This window comes from Ovis canadensis, chromosome 1, assembly GCF_042477335.2.
Source record: "Ovis canadensis isolate MfBH-ARS-UI-01 breed Bighorn chromosome 1, ARS-UI_OviCan_v2, whole genome shotgun sequence".
NCBI classification, from domain to species: domain Eukaryota; kingdom Metazoa; phylum Chordata; class Mammalia; order Artiodactyla; family Bovidae; genus Ovis; species Ovis canadensis.
Window position 1 is genome coordinate 166,316,940 of NC_091245.1, and position 27,246 is coordinate 166,344,185.

Genomic DNA, 27,246 nt, shown 5'->3' on the forward strand with positions numbered 1-27,246 from the left:
GTTTCATTCTACCTACCACAGAAGATAATCATACTCCTTTTGGAACAATGTAACTTCCCTCACCAGACCAGGAGCTCTGTTCACCATGTCTTGAAGTAGAGCACACACCAGTAATAATTGTTTAATAGTAGTAGGGTAATCCGTTTTTACCCATTTCAGTGATTTGTATGGTTCAGTGGCATCAGTAATTTGAATTATTTATAGATAGAGGATTTTCCTTTTAACTGAGAGGTTGAAGCAAATAATCTTCATATAAGTTAAAAAATACATTTACTATGTGACCCATGATAACATGTGTGTACCCAAATCCTTCTATTAGAATTTTCAGTGTAGTGATTCTGAAAACGGAAGTCTCTGTGCACCGGCGTCAAATTGAATCTGAGAGACAGAGTTTTGGGTGAAGTTAAAAGGAAGAGCTTAATTACTTTGCCAGGCAAAGGGGAACACAGCAGTCTTGCGCTCTGAAAAACTGTGTATCCTCTCCTGGAAGGGTTTGGTGAAGAATTTTGTAACAGTGGTCCAAGGGTGTGGTTGCTGATAAGGATCTAGGTGTGTGCAGGTCCTTCTCTCCTTTAATCTGGCCTCAGGGTCTCCTTTGTATCTGCATCCTCTTCCTTCCCTGATTAGCTACTGTTTGAAGCTGCTCTTTAAAACTCAGGGAAGGCCAGGGAGGCTGGAGGGTGTTCCCTGCAAACAAGGAAAGGGCTGGGGGCACAGAAAGGCCTCTGTGCCCAGGAGTCCACAGGGTCCTGCTTGGTTTCAGTAGCTGTATTTATATAATAGTAACTAAGTGTCTATTAACTGGTGAATTGATGAACTGTGATTATAGTACAGACATAAAATGGAATACTACTTAGCGGTCATCTAATTTAAAAAATATACAACCTAAAAGTTGAAAATTATGTTTCATTTGGTTGCCTTTCTGAAGCCTGTAACTGGAGAGACAGCCTCTCAGATGGCTCTGAGGAACTGTTCCAAAGAGGTTTGGGAGGAGCTAGGATAGAGAGGAGTTTTTGCTAAATTAAAGGGCTTCCCTGGTGGCTCAGATGGTAAAGAATCTGTCTGCCATGCAGGAGATCCAGGTTTGATCCCTGGGTCAGGAAGATCCCTCACCTTGCCTGGAGAATTCCGTAGACAGAGGAGCCCTGTGGGCTATGGGGTCACAAAGAGTCAGACATGACTGAGCAACTAATGCTTGCTTTGCTAAACAAACAAACAAACATAGTTGAACATCAGAAAATTACTGCTAATCACAAAAGAGACATCTTAAGTTAATGATTTTGGGGCTTTTCTGTGTGTGGGAAGATGCAAAGTCTGGGCTCACTTAAACTACTCCTTTGATAGACATCTTAACTGTTGAGGACCCATATCCTGTTTTTCTCCCTCTCAGGGTGTGCTGTCAGAGGTTTGGGGGTGATGGAGGGAGTGGGGTGGCTGCAGTTGCTGATGGTTTGATAGTGGGCAACCGTGCTGTTCATTGGAATGGCAAGCAACATTTTCTCCCTCACAATAAGAAAAAGGGAGGAATTCCTGGTAGAAATAATGACATGGATAGTTTTTTTTCAAAAGCATTATGCTAATATACATAAGCCAGAAATAAGATATGTACTGTATGATTCCATTTATATGGCCTTTTAGAGAAAGTGAAGCTACAATGGTAAACAGATCAGGGGCCAGAAACTGGGGGAAGAGAATTGCCTGCAAAGAGGGATGCAAGAACTTTCAGACCTGATGGAAATGTTTAGTATGATTTTGGTGATTGTTACATGACCTTACAGGTTTGTCAAAGCTCATGAAATTGTGCACTTAAAAGTGGTGGATTTTATTATAATTTTTTCCCTCTACACAGTTAATCTTAAAAATTGGCCACATCATTAACCTGTTAACAGTACCTCTTACTCATAGAGTCTACCTAGTCAGTGGGGCATTAATATAAGCAGTAGAGAAAATTTCCACTCTGGGAGAAGAAATGGGTCTCTGGGAGAAAATATGAATGAACAGTAGGAACATAAGAAGTTCCCTTAAAAACTTCTTTGTTTATTTTCAATGAAGCTCAGTCTCAAAGGAGAAATCTTGAAAACAGGAGCTTCAGTTCATTTATTTTTAACATCTAGTACAGTGTACTATTAGCTGAATGATTTGGGTTTGTCCTGTTACGCTATTAAAAACACCAAAATTCTGCTGATAAGTTGTTTCTTTTTATGTTCTTTGCAGAGAGCATACTCAGTTTAGGGGGCAGGATTTGGTCATTTGCTTTGGCACTGAGAACTTAGCTTTTATTGGGTAAAAAGATATGTCTATACATCCTAAGGATGAAATCTGGGAAAAGCATTGGCTTTTTTGAAAGATTGAAAGAGGAGGTATGTGTACACATATAGGAAATAGCTGCATAGCATTATATAGCAGAAGAACCCAGGGGAAGAAGAGAAAGAAAATGATACATATTCTTCTTCTGCTATGCATAAAATGCTGTTTAGAAATCAGCCAAATGTATACAGTTGGTCCAATTTGTTGAAACTATACAAATCTTTTGTAGGGGGAAGTGTGCATAAATTATAAATTTCTATTTATTTACTCCATAATATCAGATTTTCCCCCCTTAATTTGTTTTAAATAACAGTAGCTCAGAACTTCAGATTTCAGTTTAGCTTTTTAAGGTGGTATAATATTACTTATTACTTAATTTTATATGTATTATTCTTTATTTTAAAATTATGGCTTATTGAAAATTTTCAGATCCTTCTAGTAGAAATCTGATCAACCAGATTTACTAATTCCTTAAGATTTATCTCTTTAATTGTGAATTGAACAGTTTTTCATATATTATTTCTAAGTAAGTATATTTTAATAGATGCATAATTTATCATTCCCTTGCTTAAAAAGTTAAGTGACTGTATTGAGTTCATGCTGTTATAGTTATAAAATACAGTAATTATAGTTTTTCAGAATGTACAATTTAGAATTTTCCCATAATGTATAGAAAGATCTCTTGAGTGGGAATGCTAACATCCCTGCTTTCATCATTGTGTGTGGAAAGAGCTTAGGGCAAGGCTGGCCATTTTGTAAGTACTTAATAAAAGTGAAAGTGTCAGTTGCATTAGACTCTTTGCAACCCCATGGACTTTAGGAATCCATCAGGCTCCTCTGTCCATGGGATTTTCTAGGCAAGAATACTGGAGTGAGTAGCCATTCCCTTCTCCAGGGGATCTTTCCGACCCAGGGATTGAACCCAGGTCTCCTGCATTGTAGGCAGATTCTTTACCATCTGAACCACCAGGGAAGTACTTAATGAAGTGTGCCATTATTTATACTATCATCAGCACCAAAGGGTGGAGCTTCTTGGTGTATAAATGAGGGGACCCATTTGGATTGTGCCATTCATAATAAGGACCATTACTTGAAAGAGGGGCAGTAAATGAGTTAAAGAGAACTGAGGCCTTTCCACCCATCACTACAGAGTCCTGTGTGTCTCCTTTAAGGCTTGGACTCTGTGGAGATGGCTGGATCTAGGAGGCTTTGGGGGCCCATGGGGCTGGAGTCGGAGACCTGGACATCAGTGCAGAGCTAGAGCTGCTCTGTGAGCACATGCTCACAGGGGCATGTAACTACAGAGGAATCACAGGCTGAGCAAGCAGTAAGCACAAAGAGGAAGGAAGGCAGGATGTAAGGTCTGTTGCCAAGTTGAGACGGTCTTGGGTGTGTATCATCGTGAGCTGTGGTCTGGTGGAGCCCTGAGTGAAGAAGGACCTCTCCCAGGGTTGAACGGACCCAATGCCACTTGGTAAGATTGTCGAAGTGAGCCTTGAACAGGGGCAGGCGGCTAAGAGGAAACTTGTGGTTGAAATTCTGTCCTCAGAGGGTTCTGTGGAGCCAGAAGGGATGTCCTTTTCTAACTTGCACAAATGCAAGTTATTGAGTGTTTTTGTTGAGCACTAGTGTGCCGGGTGAGAGCGGAGGCAGAGCAGCAGACATTGGTCGCTGGCGAAACAGAGGGTATCAGGGGACAAGAGTGGATGAAGACACGGTTTAGGATGCTAGTTACTTAAAGTTGGAAGTTTGGTTGCCGGGCTCCTGGGTTAGTTGTGAGAGAAAGAAGAATGCAGACCCTGGAAAACTAAGATGTAATTCAGGGACCTGACAGTAGGAACTCAGGCCTGGTGAATAACATGTTCAAGGTCAGCATGGGATTGGTAAGAACCTGACCAAACTGCTGAGCTGCTGCTGAAGGCTTCTCAAGTTCCCTGTCCTTTGGGCCAGAATCAGTCTCAGAGGTTGGGGTGGGGCTGAGCCTACAGATGGGCTCAGGGATGTGTCTGCAGCTGGGCCTGGAGGGCACCGGGTGTAGAGAGGCCAGACAGGCTGTGCATCCAACGTGGGGAAGCGTGTTTCTTTCCTGAAGTCGTATAATATTGATTGAGATACCCACAGGGTTTTTGTACTTAGGGAATAGAATGATGTGTCCAGAATGTGCTTTTTTCTAACTGGTGGTTAGAATAAATAAAGCCCCTTTATATTCGAAAAAACATTAGGAGAGTCTTAAAAAAGAAGAATCTGACATTTTCAAGTGTCATTCCATAGGGTTTTTGTGTAGTTTTTATAAGTAACGCTGTTATGGTTCTTTGGGGCTCAAGGAGGTGCCTTAAATAAGAACCCTCCAGTTTGAGTCTTAAGCATACTGAAGTTTGAGAATCACTGCTCCAGGACACTTGGAGGAAAAAACAACAGGTTTACTGAAATCCAGAAGAATGGGGTAGGGAAGAACAAGGTTGTGAGTAGTAGTTTTATTTTAGCACAGCTTTTGACTCTGAACTTGATCTCCATTTCACCAGTTCCTAGGACTGTCACTGCTTAGGGGGCTGGCAGGATGGACAGATTAGCCCTTGTGTAATGCTTAGTCTGGTATCAGAAGAATAAACCTGCACCCATCCGTAAAAGCTCACATCTGGAGAGCAACAGTACAGTGTGTGGACTCTGGTCTGATAGATATGGGTTTGAGACCTGTTCTGCAGTCTATCAGCTCAGGAAAGTTACTGTTTCTCTGAGCTTCAGTATGCTTATCTGTGAAATGGGAATTACGAGCTTACTATAGCCCTCACAACGTGGTTGTGAAGATTACATTAGATAACATACCAAAAGCATTTTATCAGGGGCCTTGACACATATATAATACACATACATCATAATGATTCTAATCAGCCATTATTCACTGGGCATTAGCCATGTGCTGGGCATTTTAGGTAAAAAATTAATGCAGAACATCTAGTTATGAGATCTGGAACTCCATTCAATGACTGCTGAGCGTCTTCTGTGTAACGTGTTTTGTTAGATGCAGATACACACAGGGAAATAAAATGATGGACAAGTCCTGCTCTCATGGGTCTTGCCATCTAATGGGGTCGTCGCTGTAACGTCTGTTATGGTCTCTGTATTTCAGTACATTTGTTATTTGTTTCCTCCATGGTTCCCTTGAGAATCCTAGAGCAGTGATTCTCAAATTTTAATATGGGTCAGCATAAGAATCAGACTGGAGGGCGCTTGTTTCAATCCATGTCCCCAAGCTCCAGAAACTCAGGTGTAGTAGGGGCTGAGGAATGTGCATGTTAACAAATCATGGGCTAGTGCAGACCCTGGCCATATCACTGTGGGGAGCCTGCCCTGCAGCTCTCTCCTGTCCACTATGTCTGAATCTGTACTTTTGGAACTCTGCCCACCAACGGCGCACTCTCAGGAAGTTGTCTGTTCGAATTTTCTCGTTTGGCTTCCCCTCATGCATTTTGTCTTGATGGATAGGCATAGAACTGTGAGAAGCAATGGCCACGCTTAGTCTGCTTGTGTTTCTTACACTGTGTGAGCTGGGACAACTCACCCCGAGAAACTTTCAGTTCCTTCATTCGTCAAGGAAACGATACCTGCACATCCATTTATCAAGCTTGTTTTGAGCCTTAAGTGAGGTGATGGACATACGAGCTTGTTATGAACTTTAAAAATATACTTTAATTATTAAAGAGAAGGAAAACCTGTTGCCAAGATTGAGCCCACTTTGGTATATGTAGTGCGTCCTCAGTCACTCAGTCCTGTCTGACTCTTTGCGACCCCATGGACTCTAGCCCACCAGGCTCCTCTGTCTATGGGATTTCCCAGGCAAGAGTACTGCAGTGGGTTGCTGTTTCCGACTGCAAGGAATCTTCCCAACCCAGGGATCAAAACCCAGTCTCCTGTATTGGCAGGTGGATACTTTACCATTGAGCCACCAGGGAAGCCTCTGGCATATGTAGATTACTCATCTATTCAGTTATGTATCATAATTTGAGAAGAAATAAGCATTTGATCTCTGCCAGCGATTCCTGCTCTCCCTTGAAACTCTACTCACACTCTAGGTGAATAATTGATTTCTGGTTTAAAATTTGTAAGGATATTTTAGGGACCCTGGTCTTATTAATAGTGGCATCTGCAGCCAAGAAGCTGCTATGTATTGTTTAATGTCAGTATTTTGAAACTTGTTTTGGTTATTGGAGCTATGTTGAAGGGCTTTGTTCCCCTGGAAACCAGGCACTCTGTGTTAAATCCTAACTGGTGTTGCTTTGAATCTTTGGCTTAAAGCAAAATGGTTGTTTCATTTATAGACTTACTATTAGAGACTTCATTTATTTCTGCAAGTTTTTTCCTGTGAGCAAGCAGAAGAACTCGACATGCTTATCACACAGATATCCTGGCTGTCCCCAGTTTGCTTCATAGCTTGTGTATGGATGCTGTGAATTGCCCATGACACATGAGAGAGTGAAAAAGCTTCCAAAATTTTTCTTAGGTGGTGTACACAATGACCTTCACGAGTAGATTCATTTTACGTTTTGAAAGGAAAAAAATGTTTCTCGCCTTTCTTTGGTTTCAACTAAACCACAAACTGGTGAGGCAAAAACAACAATCTCACTTACTCATACTTCCTTGTTCTGTAAAGTAATAGGTAAATTTTCCAAGGAATGTATTTTGAGGGACAGGTAAGCAAACTGAATTGAAAATACTGAGTTCTTCCTTTAGACTTTAATGTGCTGCTTTACCTTAGATGCATATTTTTTTGATTAATAATTTAATTGTATTCGACTGTGCTGGGTCTTCACTGCCATGCAGGCTTCTCTCTAGTTGCAGTGTCCAGCTTTCTGATCGCAGCAGCTTCTTTTGCTGTGGAGGATGGGCCGGCGTGGACTTCAGTAGTTGCGGCTCCTGGGTGCCAGAATGCAGGCTCAGTAGTTGTGGCGCGTGGGCTCAGTTGCTCTGCAGCATATGGGATCTTCCTAGATCAGGGATCGAACCTCGTGTCTCCTGTGTTGGCAGGAGGATTCTTTACCACTGAGCCACCAGGGAAGCCCTCAATATGTTTTTTAAAAAACTGCTGTTACTGGTAAGTGGCATCCTTGTTGCATGTTTGCATAACTGATGTTACTTTGTATGGAGTCTTAAATATCTGAGTATTTAAATATTGAGTCTTAAATATTTGGTTGGCCCATGGTAAAATGCCTTCCAGGACAGTCTTAAGACTGGTATCAGTAATTTCTAAAACTTTCTTGGTCCAAGTCTAATTTGTGCATTTTAGAACTTAGTTGTTAAACATCCCTGATAACTGAAACCATCAGATATACAACAAAAAAGGCTTAGTTGCCGTGTACTTTTAGATGAGTCACAGGGTATGTAAAGAATTCCTCAGTGTTCTTTGGAGTTTTTTGTATTTATCCTACATTCATGTTTGTGTGACGCATGAAAAAAGAAACATTTGCCAGGGCCGGATCAGTCCAAGGCATGAGCCAAGGCCAGTCCACGCCAGCTCCCTGTATCGTCAGCACAAAGCATGGCTCATGGCCTCTGGCTAAAGTGTTTAATATTATCACTTCTCTCACACTGGCTTCCCAGGTAGTACTAGTTGTTAAGAATCTGCCTGCCAATGCAGGAGACACAAAAGACACGGGTTCGATCCCAGGGTCTGGAAGACCCCCGGAGAAGGAAATGGCAACCCACTCCAGTATTCTTGCCTGGAAAATTCCATGGGCAGAGGAACCTGGCAGGCTACAGTCCACGGGGCTGCAAAGAGCTGGACACTACTGAGCACACACTATTCTCTCACACAGGAAGGGGACGAAGTGGAGCCAGCGTTTGCTGCACATGTCCTAAAGGTCAGGCTCGCTGTCTCGCTGCCCTTGTTTCCTCAATAAACTAGGTAAGTGATGCATCCATCATCTTCACTGCCTCATTTTCGTGGACTTTCACTCTGATCATCCCAAACCTGAGTTCTCTCCATTCCTTGGATTTTTTTTTTTTGGCCAATTATTTCTCAAGAAACCCAGAACCATACTTTTTTTTTTTTTTTTTTTTACCCACTGGATGATCATGCAATTTATTTCTTGCTTTTTACCAAAAACTTAAGATGGTTTCTAAAATAATGCATAACATGTCAAGACATATATTACAGAGGGTTGAGGAAGACGGAATAAAGTGGACAGGGAGGCCTGGGCCCGAGAAGATCTGTGCCCTTCCTTGCTTTACTCTCTCTGCCAGCAGAGGGTGTGGCCTTTGTGCCGTGGCTGTGCCCAGTTGACTCTTCCCTTCAGTCCAACAGGAGCACTGCTCAGGCTGCACAATGGGTGGGCCAAGTCTCCCTTTGGTTTTCTCAAACCCATGCACTTAGCTGTGAGGAAACAAAACTCACAGCTGGCTTTAGTTTCAGAAAACAAACAATCATAAGATATACACACTTATTTGCACTTACTTTTGTGTCCTAGTTATGCCCGATGCCCATCCTTTTGGCTAATCTATCTAATAGCCCAAAGAGGTTGGTTGTGTGCTATCACTCCTCAACATGTGAGAACAGTCAGGCTGGAAAAGGAAGACTAATTTACCTACGCCCCTCCCACCCCCAGGCCAGGAATTACATGGAGTTGGGCCATGATTTCTGTCTTCTGATTTCCAACCAGGGTTGATTGGGGGTTTTGTGGCTAAACTGGAAGTATGTGTAAACTAAAGTTTGCTCATTTGAGGTGTTCATTTGCTTCCTCCTGACACAGCCTTCACTTCTAATTAGTTTATATAGTGGCATGTGGGGGTGGTGGCTGCATTCACTGCAGTGAGAAGCAACAGCTGATGGTGAGGGTGGCGCACCTAGCAATTTCCATGGGATCATCACTACAGTTGACGATCACTTCCAAATAGCCCCACACCCTCAATAGCTCCTGAGAGTCTTAACTCTTAACTGTGCCCAGAACAATTAAAGACATTTATTATGATGACCTCACATTATCAAGAACAGTTTCTTTTATGTGTAGTCGATTATATCTATAAAGGCAATGGAACTCTTTAAGAATCTAACCAATCACATACATTTCAATAAAATTACAAAAAGAAAAAAGAATCTAACTAGACTCACATGTTCTACATTGCATCGCCCTAACTGAGGTTAGCTTTCTTGGTGGCTCAGATGGTAAAGAATCCGCCTGCCAAAGCAGGAGACCTGGGTTTGATCCCTGGGCCGGGCAGATCCTCTTTAGAAGGAAATGGCTACCCACTCCAATATTCTTGCCTGGAGAATCCCATGAACAGAGGAGCCTGGCAGGCTACAGTCCATGGGATCGGACATGACTGAGTGACTAAACACTTTCACACTTTGGACAAGAGTGAGTGGGGTGGTACATTCAAGTCTAGATGGACCAGAAACCTGGGAAGAGATGTAAAGATGCACTGAAATAAAAACATCTTGAAATTTGTCTTTCTCATTTACTTACATGTAGAAGTGAGAACATATTCATATCTGCCTATGAAGCAGAAGTGGAAACTAAAGAAAATGTTTTAGGCTTAAAAAAAAAATCTATTTTGTAAAGGTGCTAAATTTACCTATGCTGTGACATGGTGCATATAAAAGTGTGTAAAAATTGAGGCTATGGTAAATATTTTTTAGTGGTTTTTTTCCCCAGTCTTTTAAAGTGAGGAAATGACTTTTAGCTTATATAGCATTTAAAAGTCATTTTGAGCACTGATGAAACAAAATGTTTTTTTCACATCTTAAGGTATATATTCACTTTCTCTTGAGAGAGAGAAAATAGATTTTTTTTTTAAATGGGTATTAAATAGATGTGTAAAATTTTGTTCTGAATGAATTTTTTACTTCTTTAATACGGGAAAGTATTGTTCTGAACATGAATCATGTTGTGTTGATTAAAGAAGATGAGAGACAGAAAAAAATATTCTCTTTCTGCAAATTTAGTGGGTGTTTCCAAAATAACAGGCTGACATCAGCTTCTTCTGTTCTTCCTCTGTCTGTTTCTCTGTTCACTAATGCCTGTAGGTAGGTCATTGTGTAAATCATCTGTGTAATGGTCTTGCCTTTCTCTTGGCCTCATTCCCTGTGTTCCAGGTGGGCCAGCCATGAGAGGGTACCTCCTGGCCATCTTCCTGAGTGCTGTCTTCCTCTATTATGTGCTGCATTGTATATTGTGGCGAACAAATGACTATGGGTAAGTCTTATTTTTGCTGCTTAAAAATGACCCCCCAACTGGTCTTTCACATGAACACACAAATGATATTAAAAGGACCTATTACAAAACAAACAAACCCTGTAACATTTTGAGCCTTTTCTAGCTTTTCCATTTTAAGTTAGAGTTTTACCATTCTAGTATCTTATATATTACACATAACCGTTTAAATATCGGTAAGCAACATTGGGTTTTGGTGTTTTTCTTTTGGACTTTTCAGTGAAGCAGTGCTCTTGACCATCTTTGGGATTCTGATTTATATAATTCATCTTTTTTAATTGATGGAGTAATTCTTAGACTCAGTGGCATTTGAGTCTTAGAGAGTCTAAAATATTGGGGTAAAGATTGTTGATAAATGTGGACACTTACATATGGTTTCCTTTGTTTAAAAATATTTGCTGAGTAGTGATATAGGCTGAATTTGAAATGACTTTGACTTGAAATATCACATACAAAATTTGGAGAGGCACAGGTAGCTTTATTACAGAGAAAACTCCTATGTTAAGCTTTTTATCCTTTTCCTTTTTCTCTTTTGAAAAGCATTTACTTAGTTTGAATAAACAAATTGCAAATAAAAATTAGCTGCAATGTGTGACCTGAATAGAAATGACTGGAACAAATACAACACAGAACTTGATTTCCTTGCACTAGTCACAGAGCATGTGAAATCGAAAAAGCTTGAAAATCAATTAAATTTCTTTGAAAAGGGAGTCACGGCAGTTCCTGATCTATCACAACTAGTCAACTTAAATACAGACTTCTGGACATGAATCTCATAAGTGAACCCACATGATCATTGTTTAAAACAAGAAATTTTGACAAGTTGAAGTAAAGTAAAATGGTTCATGGCTTCTAAGCAACAGGTTTCGTTTTTTTAAAAAAAGAAGAAAATTCAGAGCAGCATTGTCACAGGATAAATTAACACTATACTACCATATACAAAATTTTGCTAGAGTTGATTAATTACAGTGCAACTTTTAAAATTAAAGCAAAATAAATCCAAAGATTACAAAAATGATTCTGTCTAATTTGAAAGTGTGCTGATTTCTATAAGTCACAGAGCATGTGATGTAGGGCAACTGTCTATACTTTCCTTGTGGTGTGTTTTAAAAAAAAAGGAGGTGCTTCTAAAAGCAAAGAACTTACTGGAATTAGAGACTAAATTGACCAAGCAAGTATGTCTCTCCATTTGACTGTTGCTTATCAATGCCAAGCAGACATTTCCTTGAGTCACTCTATGACAACTGTCGTTTTTGGTCAAGTTCACAGTTAAGGCTGGGCTGTTAGGTTAAAAAAAGAGCACTGTTGTCATTGAACCTTTTATACCTCCCTCAATTTCTTAACACCTGAATAAGTCCAAATACAGGATAGTTAATTAAGCATTTCTTTTTCTAGAAACAAATGAAGTCACTTGTCTTTCTTGTTAATTGATGCTTTTTCTGCTTTCTCCTGGGAATGATTTTTTTTACTTAAAGCAGTGAACAGATGAACCACAGTTTATATCTAAAAAATAAACTTGCCAAATGTTGCTGATACTAAAAACAGATTAGTTATTGTGGGAGAAGAAACAGATAATCTAGTTTAAACTGTGTATTAAACATTTTATAGCATATAAAATGTTTCCTAGCATTAAGTTTTTGTTATGATGCTACCCTAGGGAGAAATGTTAAGGAAAAAAGCAAAACAAATACCTCTTATAATGGTAATTAATATGAATTTGTTTTTTATAAAGTATTCTAATTGACCAAATTTCACATTTAGATGGGGTGGGGAGAGAGGTTCTCTCTTCCTAATTTTCCAAATTCTTGAGCTATACTTTGCTTAACTACCATTCTCACCAAGAGTTTGAGACCATTGATAATCATGCTAGTCTATCAAGAACATTCTAAAATATTTTCTATAATAAAGATAAATAGAAAAGTTACTATACATATTGCTTTATTTGCAACAAACCATGTAAAATTACATGGTTTGAACCAAAAGTATCCTCAGTTACACAAAACAGTTTTTTTAACACTGAGGATGGGTTATTCAAAACTACTAAAATGAAAGCATCAAAATAGATTATGTCTTTTTCTCCTCAAAATATATCTTTAAAACTCAGAATTCAGAAATTACTTTGCTTGAGTTTCCCAGAGTTCTGCTCAGAAATTGCCTACTGTTTAGTATAAATGTTTTTTAAAAAGAAACTCTTCTGCAAATGACTAGAGCAGAAAAATTGTGATGTGGACAGCAGGTAGGAAAACCCAATTACTTAGCTTGTAAATGTATAATGTAGTCCTGGAGGACAGCTGTCTGTTAGTCTCAAGGTATCCTTTCTTCCTATTGCCAGTCCTTTGGCAAGGAATCAAGTTTTAATGACCTTTAAATTCTGAATGGATGGTATTATATGACGTCAAATAAACCACAAAAAACTTCTTCACTTAGACAAAAGTTCAGTATTTTTTGCCAGTGTTTGAACAGTAGATGCTAGATCATGTTTCTAGGTTTTGTTTTACTAAATTAAAAAAAAAAAATGGTGCTTCTGCATTTGATTTCATTACTGGTTGGTTGAAAAATCATTGTAGTGCTCTTTATGGAAGGAAGTTAGGCAAATCATTGTAATGCTCTTTATGGTCACTGGAAAAACCCAGTGCCAGGTGTGTGGGTTTGGCTGTAAGTTTTGAGGTTTTGGACAACCCGGCTTCGATCCCTGGGTGGGGAAGATCCCCTGGAGAAGGAAATGGCAACCCACTTCAGTATTCTTGCCCGGAGAATCCCCATGGACAGAGGAGTCTGGCAGGCTATAGTCCATGGGGTTGCAAGAGTTGGACTTGGCTACTAAACCACCACCACCAGTGAGTCAGAGGTCTTAGAAGTCTGTTCGTACACCACGTGAGGCTCCTACAGGCATCTCTCCCTGTATCTTTGCCCCTTCCTGTCTCTGTTCCACACTTAGTGATGGGAGATAAGAGCAGAAGAGAAAGCACGAAGTTAGCTAGATTGCTAATTCCCAACAAATCATATTCTGGCTCACAGGGGAAATGATAAAGAAGACAATGAAAAGGGTCCAAATTCAGCACATTTTTTTGTCATTAGAATTCGAGGCGTGTTCTTGTGACTCCTAAACTAACACATTACTCCACAGAAAATATCATGAAATTACCTCAGATGCTGTGAACGTGCTTCCTGAACTATTTTAGAAGAATAATTATTGTCTTTAAAAAAAAAAACAAACACTCAAAGTTTGGCTTCACAATGTCCTCAAATAGTTTGTTTTCTATTTTAATAGACTTGGAAGCCAAGTAATATTTTATACTTTAGTTTGTCCTCAGATTATAATTTGATTTTCATGGCTTGGTGTCATATCCCACCATATTTATTTATCTTCTTTACAAGTAAATCAAGAGGTTTTTGCCATTCGGGGTATTTACCAAAGATGAGTCTTTTCCACTAGCCTCATACTACAGAAACCTAGAGTTTTAACTGGGAATTTTGTACTAAAAAAGTTTAAAATTGAGTCAGTCCCTGAAGGGGTTAGGCTATTTCTGTTTGAATCTGGTGATTATAGAAGAAAACTGATTGGTTTTCTGTTTTAGGTTAATTCTCCATACAACTGATGATCATTCCTAGTTTCTCACATGAAGCTGTTTTCCTCTTTCCTGGCTGAGTCTGGATCTTGCTGCCCCGGCCCTTTCATCTGTCTTCTCTGTCATGCTCTGTCTTGTTTCACAGTACCCTTTCAAATGGTGGAGAGTTCGCTATGACGCCAAATAGTGGGACGGTGGAGTCCTCGGGTCACAGGCAGGGGCTATGGAACCTGCTCAGGGCAGCGTCTCTCTGGCATTCGGTGCCCATAGGTATCCACGCAGGTGGCATGGAGGACCTTGACAGCCGTGTGCATTTCTCAGGTGTCCAAGAACTTCTGAAATAAGAGCCAGGCCATGGCTTCCATAGTGTGGGAGTCCTGGTTCTTTTTACTTTATCTTTTTCCTAGTTCTTCTCGAAGGGTCCTTTGAGTCTCTGCTGTCTGACCCTTTTGGGTCACTTGTCACCTCAGCCTTTTTTCTACTCTCTCTTGCTTTATATCTATGAATCCTCAGACGTCCAGGACTAGGAGAAGTTTCTGTCCTACCTCAGGGGCAGTGAGGATTCCTATCCCCTGTCTGAGAAGCCTCTCCCTGGTGGTACCGCTTGGCTTCCCAGGGCGTTTGCTTCCCTTTGGGCTGGCTGCCCAGTTCTGCCTTCTGACTGACACTTTTTTTTTTTGTCTCCTAGGGTGACACCTATGGAAATGAAGCCGAGAAATAAGATCCAGTCTTGTTTATTAAAGCCAGCTTTTGCCTCTCTCCTGAGGTAAAAATACAAAAGAAACCGTGGCATACAAAATGTTCAAAAATGTATTTGTAATTGTTTTCCACACTTGTTTGCTTTTTTTTCTGTGCAAATCTGAGCAATGTAAAATGGATACCCTACATTTAAGGAAGAGCTTGACTGTCCTATGTCTTTTTGTGCTTTTAGTCAGAACTCTGCATATATTTTAAGAAAAGGCATTGAAGAACTCAGTCAGACCAGTTTTCTTTTCACACAGGTGAGATTAGAGAGGTCTGGTTGTGTTTGATCGTAAGAGTGCGCTGTCCTTTTAGGGTTTTATTTTCTCACCCTCGTTCCCATGTTATTTTCCACCCTTTTTATTTTGTGGTTTCTTCTGCCTTACCTCTGGGTTAAAGTTTACAGCAGAAATTTTCCTTTCACAAACTTTTAATGAACTTCATAGAATATAAATAATGATTGTTGATTACGGTTGTCAGGACTTGAAAAGAATTTACTCTTCCATCCACAAATATTCTTTTTTCACCACAGCTTTGAGAGAGTGCTGGTCAGAATGCTTCCAGAAATAAATGACAGTCAGGACTGGGCATGTTGAACTATGTAAACACATATAAGCTTTTCAGCATTTTTGTCTGTTAAGGATCTAAAATTCACATTGTCTTTTTTTCCTTATTTCCTTATATTATTGTACTGTCCTGTCAACTTAAAAACCATTCACAGCCTAAAAGTTGAGAGTTATGATTTATGTGGTGGGCATTTTTAGGACTAAGTCCAGGAGGCAGCATCTCAAGTAACCCTGAGAGAACTGCTTCAAGGAGGGAAAGCTAGGTTATATAGAAGTTTTGCAACAAAGGGCAGGTAGTCTGAATGTTAAAATAGTATTGTTAATTAAAGGAAAACCAGATATCTCAAGGAACTTAGTGCTTTTCTATGTATGTGAAGATGCAAGAGTCTGGGCCCACTGAAATCATTCCTTTAACATGCACCTTAGCTCTCTGGGGCTAATGTCCTGTGTTTTCACATCCTGAGTTCCCTCAGGGCTCACCAGTTCACCATCAGTGGTGGCTACAATCACTGGTGACTAAGACATTATTTACTGGTATGGCAGGAAATGGTCCATTTCTCAGTACCTTTCCATGACTGGTTCTTAATCTTTAGAGGCCCACCAGTCCCTTTAAAATCAGCCCACTCTGGAATGCTTTAGAAACATAAAATGTTTTTATGTCTAACTATGGGTGTGCTGTGGCTACTTGTAGTCAATCCATGGGTGTGTGTCCAGTTAGGACCATTGCAAAACTAGATGAGTGATTAAAGAATTGTTTTGTTTACCATGACCCATAGTAAGAAGTATATCTTGCCTTGGAACTTAGTGTTTGTACTAAGTTTATTTATAATAAAAAATAAACAATTTTTACCTTTCCTACTCCAGATAGCCTATAATCTGTTCTATTCACTTTTTAAAAATGAGCTGATCTTGACTTGCAAAATTGACTTCATGAGCCACGAATGGTTGCAGACCACAGGTTTGGAATGCTTCTCTAGAATCAAGGTACTCTTTTATCTTTAGCTTTAGAGAAGAAAGGTATTTCCTTTCTGAGAAAACCCAAAGGGATTAAAATATTTATGAAAGACTGCTCAGCAGATGTGTAAGTCTGCACACCTGTCCTGTGAATAGTATTCCTTGGAGGCAGGGCTATCCTTTGCCAGTAGCCATTGGGAGAAGCTCTGCTGGGAAACCTGGCAGTGTTACTTGCGGTAAATGTGCTAGGCCTGGATGCCTTTGCTTAGAGTTGAGGTTAGGCGTGGTTTCAGCTTTGTTAGCTGAAACAAATGGGTCAGTAACTCCAGATAATAGTTACTTCACTTTTTTATAGCTTCAGTTTCTTTATCTTGTCAACTGAATAAAATTTAAAATGCACAACCTAAAAGTTGAGAATGTTTTACTTGGGAACCTTGTTACCTTACTGTGGCTCAGCAGGTAAAGAATCCACCTGCAGTGCAGCAGACACAGGAGATGTGGGTTCGATCCTTGGGTTGGAAGGATCCCCTGGAGGAGGAAATGGCAACCCACTCCCGTATTCTTGCTTAAAAAAAAATCATGGACAGAGGAACCTGGTGGGCTACAGTCTATGGGGTCACAAAGAGTTGGGCACGACTGAGCGATAGAGCAGAGCACAAACACTAAGGACTGAAGCCTGAGATGGCAGCCTCTCAAATAGCTCTGAGGAATTCTTCCAAAGAGGTAAGGGAGGAGCCAGGATATAGAGTAGTTTTTAAAGACAAACAGACATGTTGTCAAACATTAAAAGATGACTGCTAATCACAAAAACAGACATCTCAAGTTATTGATTTTCATGCTTTCCCATAGATAGGAAGATGCAGGAGTCTGGGTTTATTGAATTATTCTTTTTGTCATGCACCATAGCTGTCTAGGGCACTGTCTAAGACTAGTATTCTGTTTTACTCCATTGTGACTTTCCCTTTGGGGCAGCTGTAGTGGCTGAAGGCTCGCTGGCTTCAGCTTCCTTTGTTTACTGAAATGGCAGGTCACCTTTTTTGTTGACAGTCTAAATTGACTAGTAGAATTTACTTTTCTTTCTGGGCTTTTGTAGGAGTACCAAGAGCAGATATATAATATGATCATTATAATGTAATATAACCCACTGTAATATAATGTTTATACGATGTCATGTATAATTATTATAGATGAGGCTGATACTTACTGAGCCCCAACTATGTCTGAGACATGGTGCTATCAACTGGGAAAAAAAAAAAAAAGGAAAAACACACAACCTAAAAGTTGAGCCTTATGTTTTATTTGGGGTGTTACTGAGGACTTAAGCTGGGGATACAGCCTCTCAGATAGCTCTGAGGGACTGTTCCAAAGAGGTATAGGAGAAAACAGGATTTATAGGAGTTTTTGCAAAAACAACAAACCAACATGAGGGAGTCAAACATCAAAAGATTAGTGCTAATTAAACCAGACAGACATCTCAAGATAATGAATTCAGCCCTTTTCTATGTGTGGGAAGATGCAAGAGACTGGATTATTGAAGTTACTCCTTGGATATGCACCATAGCTCTCAGGGGCCAGTATCCTGTTTTTGGTTTTCTTCCTGAATTCCCGACAGAGTGCAGTTGGGGTTCAGAGGGAGTAGCTGAAGGGTTAAAGGCTTCAACATCCTTTGTTTACTGAAATGGTAGGCCACATTCTTTGCTCACCGTGTTGAACAATTATTTCATTTAGAAATTTTAAGTCAGGAGACCTGACACTTATCTTCCCAGAGCAGATCCCAAGCTTAGAGATCAACCCTGATACAGATAACGACCTTTTGAAATTGGCTGGGATCCCCCTCCCCAGGCTGCTAACGCTTGTCACAACTGAATCTCAAGTAGGAAGGGGTGGTCTCTCAGCTCTTTGCTTAGTCTGAATATGGTGTCAGTTCTCAGTTCAGCTCTGGAGGTCTTGAGCTCCTATGACTTGCCCAGGTTAGTAGTTCCTGAGTAGCAAAACCAGGATAAAGCTGAAGCTAATTCATCCTTATGCGTGCATGCTCACTTGCTTCAGTTGTGTCCGACTCTTGTGACCCCCGTGGACTGTAGCCCACCAGGCTCCTCTGTCCATGAGATTCTCCAGGCAAGAATACTGGAATGGGTTGCCATGCCCTCCTCCGGAGGATCTTCCCAACCCAGGGACTGAACCCATGCCTCCTGCACGTGAAGGTGGACTCTTTACCACAGCCACTGGGGAAGCGGTCATTCCTGTTCTGGGGCTTCTTATTTCCATTTTGTCATGTGGCCTCTGAAACCCCAGGGGCACTCTCATCTCCGCCTGCAGTTTATTTATTTAGGAGGAACAAAACTGGTAAAGGTGGAAAGAAGGGACCATTAAAAAACAGAGATGCCTCATGACACGTTCTTGACTGAGAGAGTAGCCGAGTATAGCAGTGGGGCAGGGAAGCAATAAGAAGACACCCGTCATTCTTGAGTATATTTTTAATTTAATGACATCAGGAGAGAGTTCAGTTCTAGTTACCTCTAGCTTTTAGTGTATTTTAATTTTCACTGCTGACAACAGCTTTATATATATGGTATCTTTTCTTTGGGGAGTGGATCAGCATTTATACTTTTATTTTCCCTCATTTGTTCGTTTCTTCCTGTAGATGGCTGTCATTGGGGTTCACTTGTATTTAAATTTTGTGTCCCCTCCCCCAAGCTGTTACATAATTTTGGTTTTACTACCTGGAAAGCATTTCCATTCTGGGTGTGCAGTTCCATTGCCTATCCTATTCTATGTAACATTTAAATTGTGTTTAAGATGATTTTGAAAGAATCTTAAAAATAATTATATGCTCATTTTATAGTCAATATAACGATAGGAATGACATACTACAGTTTTTTACAGTTGTGATTTTAAAAACCTGCAAATATTATACACATTTGGGAAAGTCATTCTTCATCCTTTTCTTCCAGGTATCATCAGTTTCACCCTTTTCTGTGTGCAGCGAATTTCAAAAATACTGCTTCCTTCTACGGTAGCGATAAGTTTGATTTGCCCTATGGGATAAGAGCATCAGGTCAGTAATATTATTCTTACCCTGCCCTAATACTATGACTGGTGTTTGATGTGAACCATATGTTTTTATATAATTTTAAGGTCTTTTAATCATTTTGTTTCATAGTGATTCCTAAGGATGTGATTTTTGAGATTGGGTGAAAGGAATTATATTTTAATATGTAAATCCCCATTCCTTTTGAGTCAGTGTAGAATAAAAGAATGAAGAGAGGTAGATTTTTGTTGTTGTTGTTGAGAAACTGTTTTTCCCGCTTTTGTTTTACCACCGTAATTCGTGAGTTCCATGCCTTACTTTATTCCAGTTGAGAATTAACAAGACAATTCTGTGGGTTGCTCCCACGTTGCCTCTCTACCTAGGAGTTTTGTGTCATCAGTAAGCTCTAGATCCTTGGGCAGTCTTTTAATTGAATCAGAGGATATTTTGTTTTTGCTAAATTTAGAGAGAATTGCTCCATCCTCTAATGAGGAAACAATTTCCCCTCTGCTTACTGACCACTGCTTTGCTTTACATTCTAGATTTTTGAGAAATCCTGAAAGCCTTTTAGGTGACTAGTCTATCGTTTCCTGAGTTAGATTTTCCTTATTTAGCTGATCCTGTGTGTGTATTTAGAATACATTGTAGAGAGTTTGATAAGTTTAAACTTGCAGAATATTGAGTTCTCTATCAGTATCATTTTCTGAATCATCTGATATGGTAATTTTTGGTTATGATTATTTTCAGATTAAGCATATTATTTTTCTAGGGTTTTTGGAAAGTGTCCTTAGAGTGTTTATATTTTAGGTGCCCCTGTTAAGTAGTGCTGACTAGTTGCAGTCGTATCATGAATTTTCACCAAGAAATAAATCATAGGTAATCATACCAGTTTGAAGGGGATTTGGGGGAGGGCAGAGGATAAAGTGGTTTACCAGGAAGTCATGATTGACGTAGGAAGTCATGATTGACGTAGGAAGTCATGATTGCTTTTATTCCTAATACTCCACTTGTTTTCTAGCCACATACTTTCGACTTGCTCTTTGGAAACTGCCAAATTGTGATCTCTTTGATGAGTTTGACAAGTGAGTTTGTTTTCTTGCTTCTGTTTTACTTTTAGCTTTAGCTAAGTTTTAGTACAAAATATGTACTTCAGTGTAACATATATTCACTCAGGAAGATTCCATAGCTTTTGTGCATAACTAAAATGCCTTAAGAGTTATTTCTGTGGCACTTGAAGTAACAAACTACAAATATAATTTAGACATTGCATAATTGTTGGCTCAAAATTGCAGACAGTTTTGATGACACACCATGCTAGTGCCAAGTCAGGGCATTTTTAACCCACAGTCATCTTTTCTAAGTTGTTGTTACTGAAGAATTAATTCATACTCCCTGTTGATCAGCTCACAGCCTCCCTCCATGGTCCCCATACCTTCCCGTACACACTCTAAATTGCTCAATCATGAGAATCTTTTCTGTTTCACTTGAATATTGGATTTCAGAAACAGCTCTCTTCCTTTTATTCAGAATTGTATTTGAAGGAAGTGAACGATGTGCTTAGACACACATTTTCTGGCAACAAAAAGCAGTTTAGTTTTTAGAAAATTTTGGTGTTCAGTTACCTCTTAGGAACTGAGTTGCCTAAGACAGACTTCTTAGCAAGTCAACTTATTTTACAGAGATGGGCTTATTTCCCTCAGTTTTAAACTGAATTTTGGAATTTAGCTGGTTGTCCAGTGGGATAAAAAGGGTGACCTACAGATGTGAGACCTCTATTAAAAAGGAAAATGGGAAGAATTCCCTTCTTATCCAGGAGAATAGAGGCACTTTTTGATACATACAGAAATGATGGTAGTGGACAAAAGTGTGAAATTGGTGACAGTTCACAAGACAGCGCTGGAGGAGCAGTGCCAGATTTTGTCTGAATTTATCTCTTTTTTCTCTGTCAGGGACCTAGATGATTGAGGTGTAATTTATGTAATAATGTTGATTCATTTCAGATTATACTTTTTATAATTTAAAATGATGCCATCAACCTAATCACTTTCAATTTTTAATGCATATCCACAGCAGCCATATATATTTTTTTCCTGATGTTTATATAACTCTTATCTGTAGAGTTCTGTTTTATGCCGACCTTTGGCATGTGTGCTTTTTATCAGTTCTCTCCAATGTTTACAACCACCCAGCAGAGTATGCTTGATGATCTTCATTTTTAAAATCGAGAAACTGAGGCTAGGCAAATCCATGTCGTTTGTTATAGTTGGTGAATGTCAGAGCCAAGATGTGAACCTGGATGGGTCTATCCAGGGCTGGATGTTTAAGAGTGATATTGTTTATGTCTTAAATAACTGTAGCAAGTATCTGCAAATCTTTGCAAAACTCTTTGTCCCTGTAAATGTGAGATACTGTCAGGATTCTAGATGGTACGTGACTGGAGGTTTTGTTCTGGCCTGGTCTTTATCTCAGAACTGTTGTTTAGTTGCTCAGTTGTATCTGATTCTTTGTGACCCCATGGACTGCAGCATGCCAGGCTTTCCAGTCCTTTACTAGCTCCTGAAGTTTGCTTGAACTCATGTTTATTGAGTTGGTGATGGTATCTAACCATCTCGTCCTCTGATGCCGTCTTCTCCTTTTGTCTTCAATCTTTTCCAGCATCAGGGTCTTTCCAGTGAGTTGGCTCTTCGCATCAGGTGGCCAAAGTATTGGTGCTTCAACTTCAGCATCAGTCCTTCCAATGAATATTCAGGGCTGATTTCCTTTAGAATTGACTGGTTTGACCTCCTTACTTTCCAAGGGACTCTCAAAAGTCTTCTCCAACACCACAGTTTGAAAGCACCAATCAATTCTTTGGTGCTCAACCTTCTTTATGGTCCAACTCTCACACCTATGCATGACTACTGGAAAAACCATAGCTTTGACTAGACAGACCTTTGTTGGCAAAGTGATGCCTCTGCTCTTTAATACATTGTCTAGGTTTGTCATAGCTTAAAACTCTCTATGCTTTATTTAGTTACTTTCAGAGCGACTCTCTACACAAGTGTTCATCATCTGTATGTACCTCAGCCAGGCTACTTCCTCTCTTCTTGCTGACTTGGTCTGGCTCTTCCCCACACTTCCTCCTTTCTCATAGGGAGTGCCCCCCAACGCCCACCATCAACCCGCATCAAGTTCTTAGTGTCACCAGCACTGGGAGGGAGGCGGGTGTGGGTGGGGATGAAGGATTGCAAATCATGCTGATGGCACAAGGGTTCTTGGATCTGAACTTGTTAAGAGATGGAAGTCACATCAGTGTCCAGACAGAAACCATTCAGGTGTGGAGTGAATGGCGAATATCCCTGTTGGGGCCTCCCAGAGTGAGCACAGTGATGTGCTGGACACTCAGCACTGCTCAATTGCTTGTTTAATGTGTCCAAAGTTGGTCCCTAGAGATGTCAGAAGGAGTGTTTTGAAAGTAAATAAGAATATACTTGTGACAAAATTATCTTCTTTTACATATTGACTTTTAGGAGGAGTTCACATGTAATAATAAATTTGACCTACATTCTAAGTTTGTCCTTCTACATTTGTCTGAAACCCACAGTACAACCCAAAGATCATAGCAGGCCTCAGCCCATGCCCAAGTTTATATTTTAAGTAAACTCCAGCAAAGCAGAATACACTTAACTGCCAACTGCTGCCTCAGAGTCTCCTTAGTCTGTCCCTCGAGTGACCTTTATATGGTTCTCATTTCTCCTCTTTGCCTGGGAAAATGCTCTAGAAGAAAGAGGTCTGAAAACAGTAGGTCTTCTCAGGCTGAGGATCTGGACCCCCTCTTAGCTGAGGAGTCCTCCCGGAGCCCGCTCTGTGGATCTGGGAGCTGTGGCCCACGTGCATTAGGAGGGGTCTGTGGGTGCACTCTTTGTAGGATTCTGTGGGTCAGAGAGGAGAGGGGCTCAGGTGGAGAGAGGCAAGAACCTCCTTTTCAAGTCCCTTCCCCCTTTGGCTTTTCTATTCACCCTCTGGCCTCTTTGTCCTTCCAGAAAGCTTCAGATACTTTTTCATTGTTTCAGATCTGAACTCTTTACTTACCCCATGTAGCAAGCACGATCTCTTAGTTGGGGTAGATTTCTTTTTTGTTTTTTTGGCTACTCTACCTGGCTTGCAGGATTTTAGTTCCCCAGGGAGGGATTGAACTTACACCCTCTGCAGTGCAAGCACTGTCCTAGGGACATTCTGGGATAGATTACACTGTGAATTAGAAAACTCCAAATATCAGTTCCATTTATACGATATAAATTTTCCTCTTTCTGACAATTGACATGTAAATGAAGTCTGCATATAAGCATTCTCAGACCAGCTCAGTGACCAAGGCTTCTCTATTGCGACTGTTATTCCTCCCTATGGTCCATTCTGATGGTTGGACTTTGACCAGTCATATGTACATTCTAGCCAGTAGAGGGGACAAAGGAGGAAGGGCATGCCCCCAGCCATTGAGACTTCCCTCCTTCTTTAAGGCCATTTCCCCAAAATTACATACATCCAGTGATGTGCTGGAGCTAGTTGGTACCAACCTGTGATAGCTGGCGTTCTTCCCAACTCTGTGTCCAATGCCATCAAGGTGGAAGATTGAAGATAGCCATGGTGGGAATGTATACCATGGAAAATGGCAATGCTACAAACCAAGGCTCCCCATCATCCCCCTGTCTCCCAAAGAGGACTAATTGTTAAAAAAAAACAAACAAACTTGCTGGCAGCCACCAATTATATCCCACTGGCTAGAGGTATAATCACAGGGCCACACCTCGCTGGGAGGTGGATTGGAAAGTGTAGCCTCTATTCTAGGTGGCTGTGTGCCCACCTAATGAAACATAATTATTGAGTGGCAAGTAACAGTCTTTGTGAGTGTTGTCTACCATTTTCTGTTTCTGTGCCTGGAGATATTCAAGATTCTGAAGTCAGTTATATAACACTATACCAACCTCGCTCCCTTGAAGCAGCCAGCTGTGGTTTGTCTCTTGGAGATGAAAGCTGTTGAAAAATGTTGATGTCGCAGATCATTCGGAGGTGGAGTTTCTTACAGAGGTCTTTTTTATGCCATCTTTGTAGGTAACATGAGTAAAGTAACTCAGTGAGCCAGATAAGCCTTTTTCGAAAGTTAGTACCATGAGGAACTTGGGCCAGAATTAGAGGGCAGGGAACAGGAGTGTGTGTTTGGCCATAACTCTGTGTGGAAGACCCTTGGAGTTGTAACAATTCCATGCTTGTTCTTTGTTCCACCTCCGTGTTTCCCTAACCTCTTTGCCCCCACCACTAACGCTGCTCCCCACCAACCTGTTCTTTTTCAGAGTTTTTTGGTCACTTAGCAAAGATTGTAATAATTGGCCTCTTCTCTTCAAATTACATCTACTATATTTTCATTATATGAAAAGACTTTATTTTAGATAAAATATTCATTCTAGAAAATTGCCTTTCTCCATGATTTTGTGACAGTTCTCAGTTATTCCTGTGAAAAGATGAGAACACACAATAGGCCATTTGCATCCCCCATTCTTATTTTATTTGTTTATCTTTTTGGTCTGTGTTTTTTTTAATTGAAATATAATTGCTTTACAATGTTGTGTTTCTGCTACACAATATCGTGAGTCAGCTATATGTATACATATAGCCCCTTCCTCTTGAGTCTCCCTCCCACCCTCTGCCCTATTCTCCCTCTCTAGATCATCACAGAGCACCGAGCTGAGCTCCCTGTGTTATACAGCAGCTTCGGTCTTATCCATAGTACTGTATATATGTCAACACTGTCTGTCAGTTTGTCCCTCCCCCCACCCCCTTGCTGTGTCCACAAGTTCATTCTTTACATCTGCACATCTGTTCCTGCTGTGCAAATGTGTTCATTAGTACCATTTTTCTAGAATCCATATATATGTGTTAATATACGGTATTTGTTTTTCTCTTTCTGACTTAATTCACTCTGTATGACAAACTCTGGGTTCATCCATATCACTTCCACTGGCTCAACTTCATTCATTTTTATGGCTGAGTAATATTCCTTTGTGTGTATATATACTGCACCTTCTTTATTCATTCATCTGTTGATGGACATCTAGGCTGCTTCCATGTCTTGGCTATTATAAATAGTGCTGTAATGAACATTGAAGGTACATGCATCCCATAGGTTTTTGGTCATTGTTTTTGTTGTCATTTATTTCTATGTATTTTTATTTCCTACTTAGTCTCTGTAGTAATCACTTGGTTATATAGCAGTGCATTGTTTAGCCTCCATGTTTTTGTATTTTTTATAGTTTTGTTCCTTAGATTAATTTCTAATCTCATAGTATTGTGGTCAGAAAAGATGCTTGATACTGTTTGTTTTATTAAATCTTCTGGGACTTGATTTGTGACCCAAGATGTAGTCCATCCTGGAGAATGTTCCATGGCACTAGAGAATAAGTGTATTCACTGCTTTCGGGTGGAATGTCCAAAATTATCAATTAAATCTATCTGGTCTGTTGAGTCACTTAGAGCTCGTATTTCTTCGTTTATTTTGTATGGATGATCTGTCTGTGGGTGTAAGGGGGGTGCTGAAGTCCCTCACTATTATTGTGTTACTGTTGATGCCTCCTTTTATGGCTGTTAGCATCTGCCATATGTATTGAGATGCTCCTATGTTGAGTGCATAAATATTTGTAATTGTTATGTCTTCTTCTTGGTTCGCTCCTTGAGGTATGTGTTTTTAATGGAAGGTTAGTAATCTTGGGCTTTTTACTTTATATTCTTTCTGGGTTTCTCTCCTGAGCAGTGGTCCAACAGGTTGGGATGGGGTGAAGGTTGAGGTTGCTAAACCATTCCCTGAGGAATCCCAGTTACCTGAGTTCCCTGTCCCTGTTCAGTTGTGTGGACTGGGTCTGTGCTGTGCTAAGTCACTTCAGTCCTGTCTGACTCTTTGCAACCCCATGGACTGGAGCCTGCCAGGCTCCTCTGTCCATGGGGATTCTCCAGGTAGGAATACTGGAATGGGTTGCCATGCCTTCTTCCAGGGGATCTTTCCCACCCAGGGATCGAACCTGTGTCTCTTGCATCTCCTGCACTGGCAAGTGGGTTCTTTACCACTAGTGCCGCCTGGGAAGCCTGTGGACTGGGAGCCAGACCCAAAAGCATGGTAAAGTCACAGAGTGGGTCAGAGGCAGGAAGGATGGAGATCACCAGTCCAGTTCCCTCATTATGAAGATGAGAACACTGAGGTCCATTAGAGGTTAGGAGGTCTCTACACTTGCACTCCTCTCTATTTCCTCCCTCTGCATTTTAACAGAAGACTCCACAATTAATGTCTTAGACTGAGCATCATCTGAAGAGGTGAAGGAAAGAAAACACTGTAACTGTGAATTCTGTTTGATATATTCTTTAGAATTTCCAGGGCTGTAAGCAATCCCCCACCATTATTTAATGTGGCTTCTGTTTTTATCCTTAACCTCAAACCATTTAGAAAAAAAAATATTTAAGACTGCATTGGGTCTTAGTTGCAGCATGTAAGGTCTTCTTGCATCATGCAGGATCTTTTGTTGTGGTGCACAAGCTCTCTGGTTGCAGTTCATGGGGCTCCAGAGATTGTGGGCTTAGTAATTACAGTATTCAGGCTTAGTTGCTCCATGGCATGTGGGATCTTAGTTCCTTGACCAGGGAATTGAACCTGTGTCCCCTGCATTTCAAGGCAGATTCTTAACCACTGGACCACCAGGGAAGTCCTGACCTCAAACCATTTTTAATATTTTCATAGGGTTAAACTAAAACATCTCTATGTTACATATATATAATCACAAGGGATTTAATTGATACCTGAATGGTCTAGTGGTTTTCTCTTCAATTTAAATCTGAATTTTGCAATAAAGTGTTCA

General features: G+C 40.3%; 1 protein-coding gene across 50 annotated transcripts in view; it reads left to right on the top strand.

The window, feature by feature from the left end:
* The window catches only part of ST3GAL6 (ST3 beta-galactoside alpha-2,3-sialyltransferase 6), an 86,495-nt gene that overhangs the window by 36,923 nt on the left and 22,326 nt on the right, over positions 1–27,246 (top strand). For 32 of the 50 annotated variants that reach the window (XR_011248782.1, XR_011248755.1, XR_011248757.1 and 29 more), the window contains 5 exons: positions 8,118–8,206; positions 10,394–10,493; positions 14,769–14,846; positions 19,296–19,399; positions 20,391–20,454. Coding sequence is in view for 17 of the 50 variants with exons in the window: in XM_069550787.1 (XP_069406888.1) it covers positions 10,405–10,493; positions 14,769–14,846; positions 19,296–19,399; positions 20,391–20,454 (335 nt within the window). In the remaining 33 variants the exon portion in view is untranslated. Of the gene's footprint in view, positions 1–3,603; positions 3,782–8,117; positions 8,207–10,393; positions 10,494–14,768; positions 14,847–19,295; positions 19,400–20,390; positions 20,455–27,246 lie in introns of those variants that run through there. The other 18 variants (XR_011248818.1, XR_011248829.1, XR_011248816.1 and 15 more) reach the window with 4 other exon arrangements.